At 39.9% G+C, this 14,304-nt stretch overlaps 1 protein-coding gene across 2 annotated transcripts; it reads left to right on the top strand.

The window, feature by feature from the left end:
• Positions 1 to 1,360: 1,360 nt before the first annotated feature.
• On the top strand, positions 1,361 to 12,954 carry COX18 (cytochrome c oxidase assembly factor COX18). Of its 2 annotated transcripts, none has more exons than XM_087434427.1 (6): positions 1,361 to 1,774; positions 2,942 to 3,042; positions 5,845 to 6,008; positions 6,710 to 6,831; positions 8,376 to 8,483; positions 11,639 to 12,954. In XM_087434427.1, exons 1-6 carry the CDS (start codon positions 1,442 to 1,444, stop codon positions 11,810 to 11,812), a joined length of 1,002 nt encoding a protein of 333 aa, XP_087290553.1. In that variant the 5' UTR covers positions 1,361 to 1,441; the 3' UTR covers positions 11,813 to 12,954. The 2 variants fall into 2 exon arrangements, with proteins under 2 accessions (XP_087290553.1, XP_087290554.1); XM_087434428.1 differs by having other exon boundaries at positions 1,638 to 1,774; positions 2,938 to 3,042.
• Positions 12,955 to 14,304: the final 1,350 nt, after the last annotated feature.

Below are 14,304 nucleotides of genomic sequence, written 5' to 3'. Positions count from 1 at the left end.
GAATGCATAAACATGGATTTTTCATTTTAGGATTTTTTTTAATCAACTTCCTTTTTTCTGGATATTAAAAAGTCCCTAGGTTTAAGTGCCACTGTGGAAGGGCCAACTCCCGTTGTCATCAGTTCTCTGGAAGGAAAGGAGTGCAGCAGCACAGAAGGTGGATCTTTACTCCCACAATCTTCAGGGGAAGATATTTCCACTTAAAATTAGTTTCCACTCTTAATCAGTGGTCAGTAGCAAATGGTTGCTTCTTTTTTAAACGTAAAGAGATAGGGAGATTGGTAGGCTTTTTCTTTTAAAAATGAGTCTATATAGCATATATTGGGATGTATTTAAACACATTTAAAAATTCATGTATGGATTTATCAACTTGGGTAGGTGCACAATGAAGCAAGAACAGTAGCTGCACTTTGACATTGCCCCAACATTTGTCAGAGGCTTATTTGTTTTAATCAATATTTTATTCCGCTCAACACAACTGGGCCTCTAGATCTAAGAGTGACCCTTCTGTGAGGGAACTCCTTCATGTCATTCCAGTTGGTTTGCTTTTGTCAAGAATATAAAACTAAAATCTAGTCCTTGTAGAATTGGCGTATTCCTTTTAACCAGAAGACACCTAATGTTACTGTTCAGGCTCTTTCAAGTTTACGGGATGCATGTGAGCTGTAGTCAAGAATTCACCGCCAGTGAATACTCCCCTTAAGTCAGGAGATAGTACTTTACCCTTAATGTAAGTTTTCCTGCTATTTCTAATGAAAGATAAAACATTGAAGGAAACTCAGTTTGCAGGTGGGATTGAAAATGCTAACTGGAACCAATGAGCCAATAAAATCTTTATACCACAGACTGAATTATGCCTGGTGCATAAAAGATGCTGGTTAAAACTCAGGTTGGCCAGAAATACATGCCTCTTACAAGCTGGCATTTCAGCAACGTGATCACTCTTTGGCAGTATAATCTATCTCAATCTCTAGCGGAATCAATCAGAGTGCAAGTAAAGGGGTGGGGGACTACCCTCTAGTCACAACAGCCACCCACCAAGGTTAACTCACTACAAATGACACCACGAGGTTAAGTGAAAAAGAATGGAAAGGCACACGCTGAACACACTTTACGAGGCGAGCTCTCCCTAGAGAACGCCCCGCTCCTGGACCTGCAATTCCGGTCCGGCCTCTGAGGAGCTCCACGCCAGCAGCGGGAAAGTTTCGTGTGTGCGCAGTAGGTTTGCCCATTGCCGCGTGGGAAAGGCGCAACGTCCCTATTTCTTGCGTCATCTCCAGTGCGACGCACCGGCTTGACTGGAAAGGTCAATAGTGGCTGCGGACAGGCGCGTGGCTGCCTTACGCCGGGGTCGCCGGCGCATGCGCGGGGCGGCCTCAGCGGAGCGGTGGAAGCCGACAGTCTGTTAGCTTCGCGCTTTGAAGTCAGCGCGGGCGCAGATATGCTGTGCCGGCTAGGCGGCAGGTGGCTGCGGCCGCTGCCTGCCCTGCAGCTCGGGGCCTGGGGCCCGCCGCTTGCGCTGGCCCCAACAAGCGGCCCCAAGCGCTCCGCTCTGCCTCTGTGGGCGGTGGCGTCAGTCTCTGCAGTGGGCCCGAGCGGCTGGTATGAGGCCCTGGCCACGTCGGCGCCCGTGCAGGGCGCAGAGGAGGTGCTGCTCGCCGCGCACACCGCCACGGGCCTGCCCTGGTGGGGCACGATCCTCCTCACCACCGTGGCCTTGCGCGGCGCCGTCACGCTGCCACTGGCAGCCTACCAGCATTACATCCTAGCCAAGGTGAGGGGCGCCGAGCCGCGCGTGGACCCTGCGCATCCCTCGGCGGGGAGGGGTAGTCGACGTCTACGCGGAGCTTAAGATCCCTGGATACTTCCGGAGTGCTTAATCATCGTGACCACTTTATTGCTAAGAAATTTAGCATTGGATGTATGAAAGATGTTTGGTGACACGTGTACCTGTCATTTCGTTTACCCTACTGGGTATGTGCTCAAAGCATACGTAGTTGCTAAGCTTGCTGTTAGAGAACGAGAGCAATAAGGAATCAGTAGCAGAAGAAATTGTATGGAGAAACCTATAAAATTACCTTCTTAAAGGTTATAACGGCCTGTATGTCTGTAGCATCTTTCCTCCCCAGGTATTCCAACTTATCTTTCTTAGAAAAAATCTAAGCTAGCACTTTGCAAACTTGATTCTTATTCAGGCTGTACCATCTACACGCCTGCGTCTGGTTAGTCACAGCCACTTGACTTCCAGTGCTTTGTTATCTTTTCTGTGGAATGATAATACCTTCCTGGCCTACTTCACAATGTTATGAGATGAAATCAGATAATATGGATTAAAGTGTTTTGAAAGGAAAGTATTATTCAAATATGAAACTTCAAAAATAATGGCTTTCATGTTTTTAGATTATTATCACTGGGGGAAAAAACCCGGAAACAAAACAAGAAGGGTATCATCAGCACCGTTAAGTGAGGTACTTTACAGAAAAAATTAACACACGGTAGAAATAAGTGCAAATTTTTTGTGACTCTCTGGCTATCAGAGAGGATATTAAACACTCTTCATTAATAGACTTCTGTTTTCTCAGTTTACATTACTGGGAAATCCAGGGATGAAACATTAAAATGCCGGGTGCAGTTTTCATCCTTATAATGACCCTGTGAAGTAGGCGCTGTTGTGTGTTTTATGTATGAGGGAACAGGATTTTAGAGGTTAAGTAACTTGTCCAAGATCACACAGCTAAGTGTAGAAGCTGAATTTGAATTTGGTTGTAACTGAGGATATTTTAAGCAAATTAACATCTTATGCTTTGACTTAAGGTTTCTTGACATGATCGGTGAACCACATTTTTAAAAGAGTTGAGTAAAGTAGAGAGTAAAGTTATGAGTGGTTATAAATAAAAATCCTTTATGTGCTCATAATAAATTCTACTTTTTCTTTAGCTAGGTGGAAAATTTGCAGCCAGAAATAAAAAACATTGCGAAGTGTCTTAACCAAGAAGTTGCAGTTCGTGCAGATCAGTTGGGGTGGTCCAAAAGAGTTGCCAGGTAAGCTAATTCTATGCATATAAGACCATGAATATATATAATGTGTAAGTGATGATGTTAATTATAGGTTTGGGTGTTCTCTACCTTTAGCAGCAAAGTAGTTCTTTTTACTCTTTAGTATTTTAATAATTTTATGTGGCATGATAGTTGTATATACTGGAGTGAAAGCAAAGAAATGGAGAAACATAGATAAGAAGAGCAAGTTCCTTGTTCTTAAGGGACTCCAGCCTACTGAAAAAGACCTGTAATCAAGTAATGACTGATTTAAGTACTGTAAAAAAGTTACGTGCAAGGAGTTGGGTCATCATGGAAAGCCAAGGGAGGCTTCACAGGATGCAGATACTATGCCAGTTTGTTGAGATTTCAACAAATGGTACAGGTAATTTATAAACTTGATCTTTTTGAAAAGATACAGCAGGCTATAGCCCACAGGAATGGGGAGGTAGAAAGTGTGAATGCCGTGGTAGAAGCAAGTGGATAGCCAAGGTGCTGTCTGTCTGCTGTGGTTACCCTGTGTTGTTGTCTGCCTAGGCTGTTAGAGAGCCATTGCCCAAGGGTGCTTGACCACATTGCAGTTCTGTGCCTGCCATCGTTCACTGGGAACTTCAAAGTCCTCCTGCTTCAGTCACCCTAAGCTACTACTTAGTTTCCCAAATTCTGATCCTTACCAGCCTCTGACAAAGTGTTCACCAGTTCACAGCAATGAGAAAAATGAGGGCTTTGTAAAATGAGTAATATATATGTGATTATCTATATATTTTTATTTATATAGGTGTAAATTTGCCAACTATCTTCAATATGATATTGCCTCCCTTTTTATTTAGTGTTAAAAAGATCTGACATTTAAAAAAAATCATTGTGATAGCTTAATGCCTTTACGTGATAAAATAAAGTTGGCAAACCTATGGTTTTGAAGTTTTACTGATCAGAGAAATCTGAGAACTACAGCTCTAGGCCAAAAGAACAGATTAGTAGCTGCTCACCTGGGTTATAAATGCAGCCTAGACAAGACTGTGGCACTTTGCTTTTGCAGCACTGGCAGGATGATTGTCCAGACGCATTCTTACACAGATGGGGGAAGACACATCTGAGGGTTTCCTGCATTTTCAATGGAACTGAGTCATGAAGGGTGAAAGGGTGTCAGGTGGACAACCAGGAAAGTGGGCTATCCACACAGATGATATAATAACTTCCAAAGGCATGCTGCTGTAGAAGTCTGATTGTTGGATAAACCTAAGTCATTCAGGTACTAGAATATACAGGTGTCTGTAGAGGAGTAACAGGAGATAAAGTTGGAAGAGTAGGCACAGGCTAAATTACAAAGAGCCTGGAATGTCTGTGTGTACTGTCTTAATTCAATACACTATGATTCGATTAAATTCAGCAAACCTATTGAATGCCTACCTTTCTACAAAATATGCTACGAGAGATTTAGAGATAAAAAAGACCCAACACTTGACCTTCAAGGAGACTGTAGTCTGGAAAGTAGGACTTAAGACAAGAACAGGAATAATTAATATGGTTAACAGAGAAACAAATTAAGAAAATATTCATGAAAGAGTTGATTGAAGAATAGAGACTATTTTGACAGGCCAAGAGCATACACAGTACAAAATCCCATTGCTTGAAAAGATATATGCAGGGATCAAGTAATTGAGCTTGACTGGAGTGGAGGAATTTGAGGAAAATGTGCTTTCACCTTTAGTATTTCTGGTATAAATTGTGGTCATACTGTTTGAGTAGTGAAATTTCCCTTGTTAAAGTCTAATTGGCCAAAGACCGCCAGAGACAAAGCCTGTAGTCTGACAATGTCAGGTTATCGAACTATGTAATTTGTGTACATTGCTAGAGAATTTCCACTAAAAGGCTTTATTTACCTTTTGTTTAGGCAGCCCCTTAATATAGACTATGACAACTAAAAATTCTACACGAATCCTTTAGCTAATAACCACAACATGGGAATGTTTGTGCTATGAGTATAAAGCAATTAATATTAGTACAGTCATGTGCTGCATAATAATGTTTTGGTCAACAACAGACCAAATGGGACACGATGGTGGTCCCATAAGATTAGTACCATATAGCCTAGGTGTGTAGTAGGCTATACCATCTAGGTTTGTGTAAGTACACTCTATGATGTTCACACAACACTGAAATTGCCTAACGATGCATTTCTCAGAATGTATCCCTGTTGTTAAGCAACACATGACTGTACATGGGGGAAACTGGGGAAAACCAAGTAACTCACCGAAATGGCTGAAGCCCTCACCTTAAATACCATCCTCAGCAAAAGACGAAAGATGATGTTGGGAGTGGGAAGAGTCAGGGACCTCAAAGGCAAGAAAGGCAATTCACAGGTAGGTGAAAAGGAGCTAACAATTGGAAAACAAGTGTTTGGCCACACAGAAACAGAACAACACAGAGGGGAACCAAACAAACAGGCTTTTCTAGGTTCCTCCCTGTCTGCCACCTCGTTCATGTTATGCTAAGGTGGTAGCTCGCTTCCTGAGACAAGGAGTTTTTTATCTGAATTCTTTTAGGCAGTTAAGGGGGAGGTAAGAGGAAAAACTTTCTGAGTCTTTTCTTTCTTAAAAATAATCAGCCTAAGATAATCCTCATGTTAAAGAGACGCATTTGGGGGTTGCAAATTTTGTTCCCCTTCAGTACACACTGTGGTCTTCGCACAACCACGAAATCGCCTAACTGCACATTTCTCAGAATGTGTCCCCGTCGTTAAGTGACACATGATTGTAGTCAAATGACATTTTCTCCTTTCCTTTTTTCCCTCTTCCCTCAAACTAGGCTCACTTACCTAAAGAATATGCGGAGGCTTGTTTCAGAGCTGTATGTTCGGGATAACTGCCATCCTTTTAAGGCCACTCTGTTGGTCTGGATTCAGCTTCCCATGTGGATCTTCATGTCTGTTGCTCTCCGGAATTTTAGCACAGGGGCAACACATTCAGAAGGTAGTTGTTATAGAAGTCTGTTTCCCCCAAAAAAGTTGTCTAACGTTGTCTTTGTACTCTAAAGAAATAAAAGTCCCATACTCTTTATAATTAGAATACTTTTACCATCTTCCTTACAAGGGGATAAAATTTAAACTAGTAAGTGTAAGCAAACTAGCTGTGATGAGACAACAAATGAATCTGGGAAGGACATCAGTAATACTGCTTCTTGGAGGTCACAATAAAATTAGTGTTATAATTCCATAATTCAGTTTCCTGGCCAAGAATTTTTCCATTTATAAAGTTAAGAGACCAGAAAAGCTTTCATGGTTGTAAATGTGAACCTTAATTAGGAAACGATATAAACTAAAGCATTTGTTTTTTATTTTCATTTGAAGGCATGTCTAACCAAAAAGTAATCTGAATAGACTTGAAAGAAAGCAGCCTATGGACAAATAATTATTTAAATTTAAGTCTGAAAAGATTACTGCCACATATCTTTAGGCTCTGTACATCTGTTTGCTACAGAAAGCTTCTTGCCTTTTTCTCAGTACAGGAAGGACTTATTTATGTTGTGAAATGAAAATAACCTGAATAAAACCAATTTGAGTCTTTAGTTTGAGGGACGCCATATTGGAATTATCAGACTACTTATGACTTTTGTATTTTCCTCTGCTATTTTTATAAATTCTTTTGCTTTATTTATACCACTGTTTCAACAGGTTTTCCTATTCAGGAGCAGCTAGCTTCTGGTGGGGTCCTGTGGTTTCCTGACCTCACTGCACTGGATTCCACTTGGATTCTGCCTGTCTCCGTTGGTGTCATCAATTTATTAATAGTGGAGGTCAGTGGTTTTAAATGAAATTTGTTTGCCATTTAAATCATTGGGATTTTGTTGTTGCTGTTCTGACGTCAAATATAAATGTATTTGAGTTGGTGGTGATAGCTGCTAGAATTGAGACTTCTTGGTTTCTGGTTGCAGATTAGCCATTGACAAACTGTTTTAGGCCAGTTCATTAACCCTTCTGGGGGTCAGAATGCTCATAATTAAAATAAGAAAGCTGAATTAGAACACTTCCAAAGTCTCTGTCAGCTTTAAAATTATATGGTTCTAATACATACAGTTTTGTGATTCGCCTCTGGTAAAGACAGTAATTAAGATGCGTAATCAATCTAGTTTTAGTCCCACAATAGATTGGTGTTTTGTGTATATGCTTAATATGTAAGTTTGTAGGTAGTCGATACCTGACTGCCATTTTTTTAGCTATGTGACCTTAGAAAAGTCATAGAATTTCTTTATACATATAAAATATGACCTCTCAGCCATGTCTTAGCCTTATCCCATGCTGCTTTACTCAACAGTTTAGGGGAATCATGCCTTTAATTTCATAAAGAGCTGTTCTCAGACTCTGAGTAGAATATAGACTCTGAACTGGAAGAAACCTTAGAAATGATGTACCTCAGTTGAGATCTCACAGACCTTATGTCTATTGGTCTCTGTTTGGGAAATCTGATACACCCCTTATTTTTCCAGACAGGAAAAATGAAGATGATACTCTAAGGTCTTGGGTGAAAATTTCTTGAGAAAAGATTATGAGTGTAGTCTAAGTGTGTTTCCCTGAGAGCACCTAGCACAGTTCTGTGAATGTGGTTGATACTTAGTGAATATTTGTTAGAAAGAAGGAGGTGATAAACACAAGGTCACAATGAATTAATATCAGTCTTCTCATCTTTCCTTTATACCGTCTAACGACCCGGCATGCGTAAGTTTAATAAAAGCTTATTCCTCCTTAGCATACAGTGTGTGCCAGGCACTATTGTAATCAATTTACATGAATTAACTCATTTAATTCTTACGGTAATCGTTTGATGTAGGTACTTTTATTACCTTCATTTAAAGGTGGAGAAAGTGAGGCACAGAAAGGTTAAGTAACTTACGCAAGTCACATAACCACTAAATGCAGGGCTGTGTGGCCATATCACAAACCTGAGATATCTATTAAGTTCTTCTTTATGCCAGGCACTATTTTTAGGTGCCAAAAAACAAGGGTAATGACTCATACGTAATACCTGTCTTGAAGGGACTTTGAGTCTGACAGACAATCTTTAAAAAACGTTGACTTGTAAAAACTATGCTGTGATTCTATTTAATATAGCTGAATCTCTTCTTTATTGCTATTAATTAAAGCTCTATTTAAGAACTCTGCATAATTAAATTTTTTAAAAGATAGATGATCAACCAAATAAATTTATCAGTGTTTAATTTTAATTTTTTTTACTTTTATTAAAATATAGGTGGAGGCCAGTCAAAAATCAATTCGTATTTTAAAGCTTGTCTAATTTAATATGCATATTAATAATCGTTGTGTATATATTCTACCCCTTCAGATTTTTGCTCTGCAAAAAATTGGAATGTCTCGTTTTCAGACATATATTACGCACTTTGTCCGTGCAGTATCTGTGTTGATGATTCCAATTGCTGCAACAGTACCTTCAGTGAGTAACCACCAGCATTGTATATAGCATGTGCTAAATCCTCTCTGTTCTTAGCTTAGACTGGCTGGGATTCTGCCTCTTCTATTGAGCTTCCTCTAACTACTCAACCCCTTACTGGTTTCCGAGTTTCTGTAGTAACTAATCTGTCTCTATCACCAAGTGACACTTGAATATTTCTTGGGATTGGTTAATCTTCCTTTATGTGAATGTGTCTTAACTCTCCTTCTAAATCAAACTCCTTTTTCCTTATGTTTTTAATTTAAGAAAATTTATTTTATTTTATTTTTTTAATTTAAAAAAAATTTCACCCTTTTCAAAAAGAAAAACCTTGCAAAGTACCTTGCACAGTACTATGAACATAGTATTTTCTTTGATTAGTTGGTATATTGAATTCCTTCTCTCTACATAGTCTGGCCAAGAAATTTAGCACTTAAAAAAGAAACAAAACTTTGTGCCAAGTCCATATGGGTTCATATGTAATATTATTTAACCTCATAACAACTTTGTGAGATAGGTACACTTGTCCCCATTTATATGTAATTAAACTTTGATAGAAATAGAAAAAGAAGTAGTTATGTTTGCAGTTACTTCATATTTTTAGGCTTTTGTTTATTTCCCATGGATACTTTAGTGCTAAGAGGGCAAAAGCTGTGTCAGGTATATCTCTGTCTTTGCTCAGAGCCAACACTTAGACCATAAAGTAGGATTCATTTGTTGCCGGCAGTTAGGGTTATATCAGCATATAGAAAAGTACTTTATAGTACTTGTCTTAGGAATCTGAAACAGTGTGTTTTCAGCATCAGAATTTTTTTTTTTTTTTTGTGAGGAAGATCAGCCCTGAGCTAACATCCATGCTAATCCTCCTCTTCTTGCCAAGGAAGACCGGCTCCGAGCCAACATCCACGGCCTAATCCTCCTCCCTTTCTTTCCCGCAAAGCCCCCCAGTAGACACTTGAACGTCATAGTTGCACACCCCTCCAGTCGCTGTATGTGGGACGCTGCCCCAGCATGGCCGGAAAAGTGGTGTGTCAGTGCGCGCCTGGGATCCGAACCCGGGCCGCCAGTAGCAGAGCGCGAGCACCCAACCGCCAAGCCACGGGGCCGGCCCCTCAAAAATGTGTTTTTAAAGCTGTCCCTTGGACATAATACTGTCATTAATCCTGTGTAAAACAAGTTTCCCCGTTTCTAAAATAGACATCATGATGTCTGTGAGAATTAATGAAGTAACATCAAGTGCTTATTATAGTACTTTTCATGTAGTAGTAATGTTGTAAAATACCTTGTAAAAATAGAACAGTACAGATTCACTACATTTCTGGGGAGAAATAATACCACTTATAACTGAGGAAGTCCCCAGATCATATAAAATAGCAGTGAAGTTTCATGAGTGATTGGGTTCAAAGTGAGTAACAGAGATGTGAAAAACAGTGCCTTACATAACTGAAAGTTTATTCCCTCAAATATAGGCAATTCAGAGTTAGGCAGTTCAGTGTAGAGCTGACATGACGGCTCTAGGAAGATGTGAGAGACCCAGCCTGCTTCTCTCTTACTGCTCCAGCATCCCCAGCCTGGAGTTTCTGTCCTTCTGGCCACAGCATGGTCGTGCTGGCCGCTGGAGCTTGCCGTCTTGCAGGAGTGGTAAATGGTGCTTCAGGTGCAGTCAGCCCCTTTTAAGGAGGCTTGCCAGATATCCTGCCAAACCTTGTGCTGCCATTGGAGTTATGTGCCTACACCTAACTGCAGAAGAGGCTGGGAAATAGTCTTTTTTTTTAAGATGGCAGTATACCCAGCTAAAAATTAGGATTTTATTACTAAGGAAGAAGAATGACTCTTAGTAGGCAGTTTGTAGTCTGCCGTAGTTGGGCTCAGTGTACTTTTTGCTTAGTGGATAAATCAGATGATGATGACAACAGCTATTTAAATTTTTTTAAATAGTTAATATTTTTAATATTAATTAAAAATTGTTTTAATATTAAAAATTTTTAATATTTAGTATTAAAACTTTGTGCCAGGCACTGTTTTAAATGGTTTACATATATTAACTCATATAATTCTCCCAACAGTGTACCAAAGTAGGTGCTATCATAATCACCACTTCAGTGATGAGGAAACTGAGGCACAGAGAGGTTAAGTAGCACTTCCAAGGTCACTCATCTCTTAAGTGGCAGAGTTTTAACACATCTAGGCAGTTTGGCTCCTGCTCTTAACTACTCTGCTAGTCTGCCTTGGAGAATGCAGTACTTTCTGTCCCTAAAAGCATGCTGTGAAACAAATGCAAGTGCTTACTCTGGGCCCCATGCTGTGCTGACCACTCGACGTGAATTGTCTGTTATTCCTCACAGCAGCCTCCTGAGGTAGGTACAGTTTTGTCCCCGGTTCATAGATGAGAAAACTGAAACAGAAGAAAAATAACTTACCCAAAGTGAAGTGAATGGAATTCAAATTCAGGCAGTTTGACTCCAGGACCTAGACTCAAGCACCACGTGGTCCTGCCCCTGGGTCTGATTGCCCTCTGAGGCCAAAGGAAAGTCGGGAGCAGATGCATGTATGGGAATGTTTTGAGAGGCTGCAGAACTTAGTCACTGACCTAAATAAATCAATCTGGATGGTAATACAAAAGAAAGTTGAAGATAATGCTGACACTATTTGTCTCAGAAAAAGGCCAAGATAATGCATTCCTGACTACAGTTAGAAACTGGTTACTGGGGAAAATTTGGAAGATAGATGACTATATGGAGGGAAATGAGGTCAAGGGAGGGTAAGTTTGTCATCATAAATGGCCATGCCCCCAGTACCTACCTCCAGTATAGCAGCTTGTCAGGGCTCTTGGTGAGGTAAATGTGTACTTAATTGCCAAAGAAGGGAAGTGAGATCCCTTGGGCCTCTGCCTGGGAGCTGCTCTCTATCGTCCACTTTCTATCACCAGTACCTCCCCTTTTGCTTCTTTTCACTTTTTGGTTTTCCTTTCAGCCTTCTTACCTATCTCTTAGATCCATCACAGATATTTGATAGCCGCTGCAGGTCTTGTTCAGTCGTGGTGTACTCCTGTTTATAGAGATTGTAATTTTCTTTTTTATTGCCTGCCTGTCTCTGGACCTTGGTGTCTTTGGAAAATGGAAAGGTGCTAACATTCGTGTCCTTTCTTCTTTCTATAGTCGATTGTTCTCTACTGGTTATGCTCCAGCTTCATGGGCCTCTCACAGAACTTGCTGCTGCGTTCTCCTAGGTTTCGCCAACTTTGCCGAATACCGATGACCAAGTCAGATTCGGACACTCCTTATAAGGACCTCTTTGCCGCCTTTTATGCCAAGTTCATTTCAAGAAAATGACATGCTTTCCAGTAATTTTGAAACAGTTACAAGTGTACTACTACCACCTTAATATACTTAGAAGATTTAGAAATTCAAATATGATTTAATTTGCCTTTATTTAAAATCATGAATTTTGTGAAGTACTGTGGGTTAACATATAATTCAGACATTGACGTATTTGACAATGCCTAAAATATATTTGACAATGCCTAAAATCTCTTGTGTTAGAAATATAGTATGTTTAATTGTATACTAAGTGTATAAAAGTGGAATGAAAGTGTCTGGCTCCATTTATAAAATTACAACTTGCTAGAAGTGCCAGAACTTTGGAAAACTGGACTAGATGCTGAATGATGTCAAATTATACTGAACGGTTCCATGCATTAAAGTTTTATAAAGTAAAAGGAACCAGTGAGTTGATTCTTAAAATTTTGAAGGTGTAGAGGATCATAGATCTGTTTAAGCATCTGATAAAGCCATGGTTTTCTCTTCAGGACAATCCGGGGACTCACAACATGGGGGCCTTCATTGACCACCACCCCCCTACCCCTGAAGGCCTTTTTGGGAACTGGTTAAGAACTCTATTCTAATGGAACATACATTGATCATGAGTTGATGTGTGATTTGAAAAAAATGGATTTATGAGTAGTCCATGCATGCAAGAAAGTACCAAATATGGTAGGTAATGTTGCCTCTCAACCCTGCTCTGAAAGAATACAAAAAGTGTACATTCCTTTTTCTATAATTTAAGAAATCTAGAATATGGAGTATAGCATGTAAGTACTACTAGAGGCCAAAGTGGAGAATCTTAAACATTAAGTTTGTTTGGTCAGAGGAAGAAAACCAGAAGGGCAGCTACCTATTATGGAGGTGATTTTATAAACTCTTCTTTATTTGGAAGGATTAAGTACTGTAATGGGTTTAAACTATGGTAGGTGTTTAATAAAGGAAAAATTGACAAATATAAATTGTGGGCCCAATTGTTTGTTTAATTTGAAAAGATGATAAAATTAATTCTGGTTGAGATGTTTAGGAATAAATTTGACAGGCATTTGAGATGATTATACAAATTTTCATTGAGTTGGAATATGAACCTGCTGCTGAGATACCCTATTTATTATCCCATCTCATGTTTTACAATAAAAACTAAAGTGAAATTAGTCATTTCTTGAGTGATGTCTGTTAAATCTTAGCCATTATGGTTGCCGTGTTACCGCAGCTCACTGAGAATTTGGAGGTAGCAGTTGAGACTGGTTGTCCTTTCCTGACTTCCCAGTCCTGGTGTTGGGCCGCCCTGTTGAGGGAGCTGTGCTTCTCAGTCACAGTGAAGGAATGGAAACCTATGTACAGTCCATCCTCATTATTAACAGATTTCATGTTTGCCAGTTTACCTACTCGTGAAATTTATTTGTAACCCCCTAATCAATACAATACTTTTGATGTCATTCTTGGACATACACAAAGTAGCAAAAATTTGAGTCACCTGAGGCACATGTTGCCAGCAGAGTCGAACAAGGCAACACTGTGCCTTGTTTCAGCTCTCAGACTGGAAACTAGTGTCCTTGTGATCTATTTAGTGCCATGTTTTTTTTCATTTTTGTGCTTTTTCTTGGTGATTTTGCTATTTAAAATGGCCTCTGGGGCCCGCCCTGTAGCGTAGCAGTTAAGTGTGCATGCTCTGCTGCTGGTGGCCCGGGTTCAGATCCCGGGTGTGGACCGATGCACCGCTTGTCAGGCCATGCTGTGGCGGCGTCCCATATAAAGTGGAGGAAGATGGGCACGGATGTTAGCCCAGGGCCAGTCTTCCTCAGCAAAAAGAGGAGGATTGGCATGGATGTTAGCTCAGGGCTGATCTTCCTCACACACAAAAAAATTAATAAATAAAAAATAAAATGGCCTCCAAGTGTCATGCTGAAATGCTAGCTAGAGTTCATAAGCACAAGAAGGCTCTGATGTTTCTTAAGGAGAAAATACTTGCATTAGATAAGCTTTATTCAGGCATGAGTTATGATATTGTTGGCCGTGAGTTCACTGTTAATGAAACAACAATATGGTGCATTGACGGGTTGATAAAAATGTGACCAGAGGCTTGCAGGAACCTAACCCTATATATTCTCTAAGAGAATACACAATTAGTGGTTCATTATTCAGTTGTTCAATGTTCATGATGACTTCATAGAACATAACTACCTTGAATTACAAGAATTGACTATTTATGACATGTACCATCAAGGAAGCAGAGGCAAAAATGTGTGTTGGTTTTATTATAGCAAAAAGAGGAAAGGGAATTTGAGAAAAATTTTGCCTATCTGTGGAAAAAGTTGGCCCTTACTATCTGTATCATTGTGTTCTGATGCAGATATTTTTCTCATAATGGGATGAGGGAAGTCAGCCCGCTTCAGCCGCTTCAGCCGTCATACTCAAAGAAGTTTGTCACTTTCTGAAAAGTAAAAAATAAAGGAATTCCTTTTCAAATAGGTGAATCCTCTTTCATGTGCATACTTTGCCTT

Source organism: Ceratotherium simum, chromosome 8 (assembly GCF_057802395.1).
Source record: "Ceratotherium simum simum isolate JZ-2026a chromosome 8, ASM5780239v1, whole genome shotgun sequence".
In the NCBI taxonomy this organism is placed as follows: Eukaryota; Metazoa; Chordata; class Mammalia; order Perissodactyla; family Rhinocerotidae; genus Ceratotherium; species Ceratotherium simum.
The sequence above is the reverse complement of the archived record's forward strand: the minus strand, read 5'-3'. Positions and strand labels throughout refer to the sequence as shown.

What these genes read in the sequence shown, in the direction of transcription:
- COX18 (XM_087434427.1), top strand. Translation starts at nt 1,442, where the DNA reads ATGCTGTGCCGGCTAGGCGGCAGGTGGCTGCGGCCGCTGCCTGCCCTG. An exon ending in AGCATTACATCCTAGCCAAG is followed by an intron (nt 1,775 to 2,941) that starts GTGAGGGGCGCC and finishes TTCTTTAGCTAG; the next exon opens with GTGGAAAATTTGCAGCCAGA. An exon ending in AGGGGCAACACATTCAGAAG is followed by an intron (nt 6,009 to 6,709) that starts GTAGTTGTTATA and finishes CTGTTTCAACAG; the next exon opens with GTTTTCCTATTCAGGAGCAG.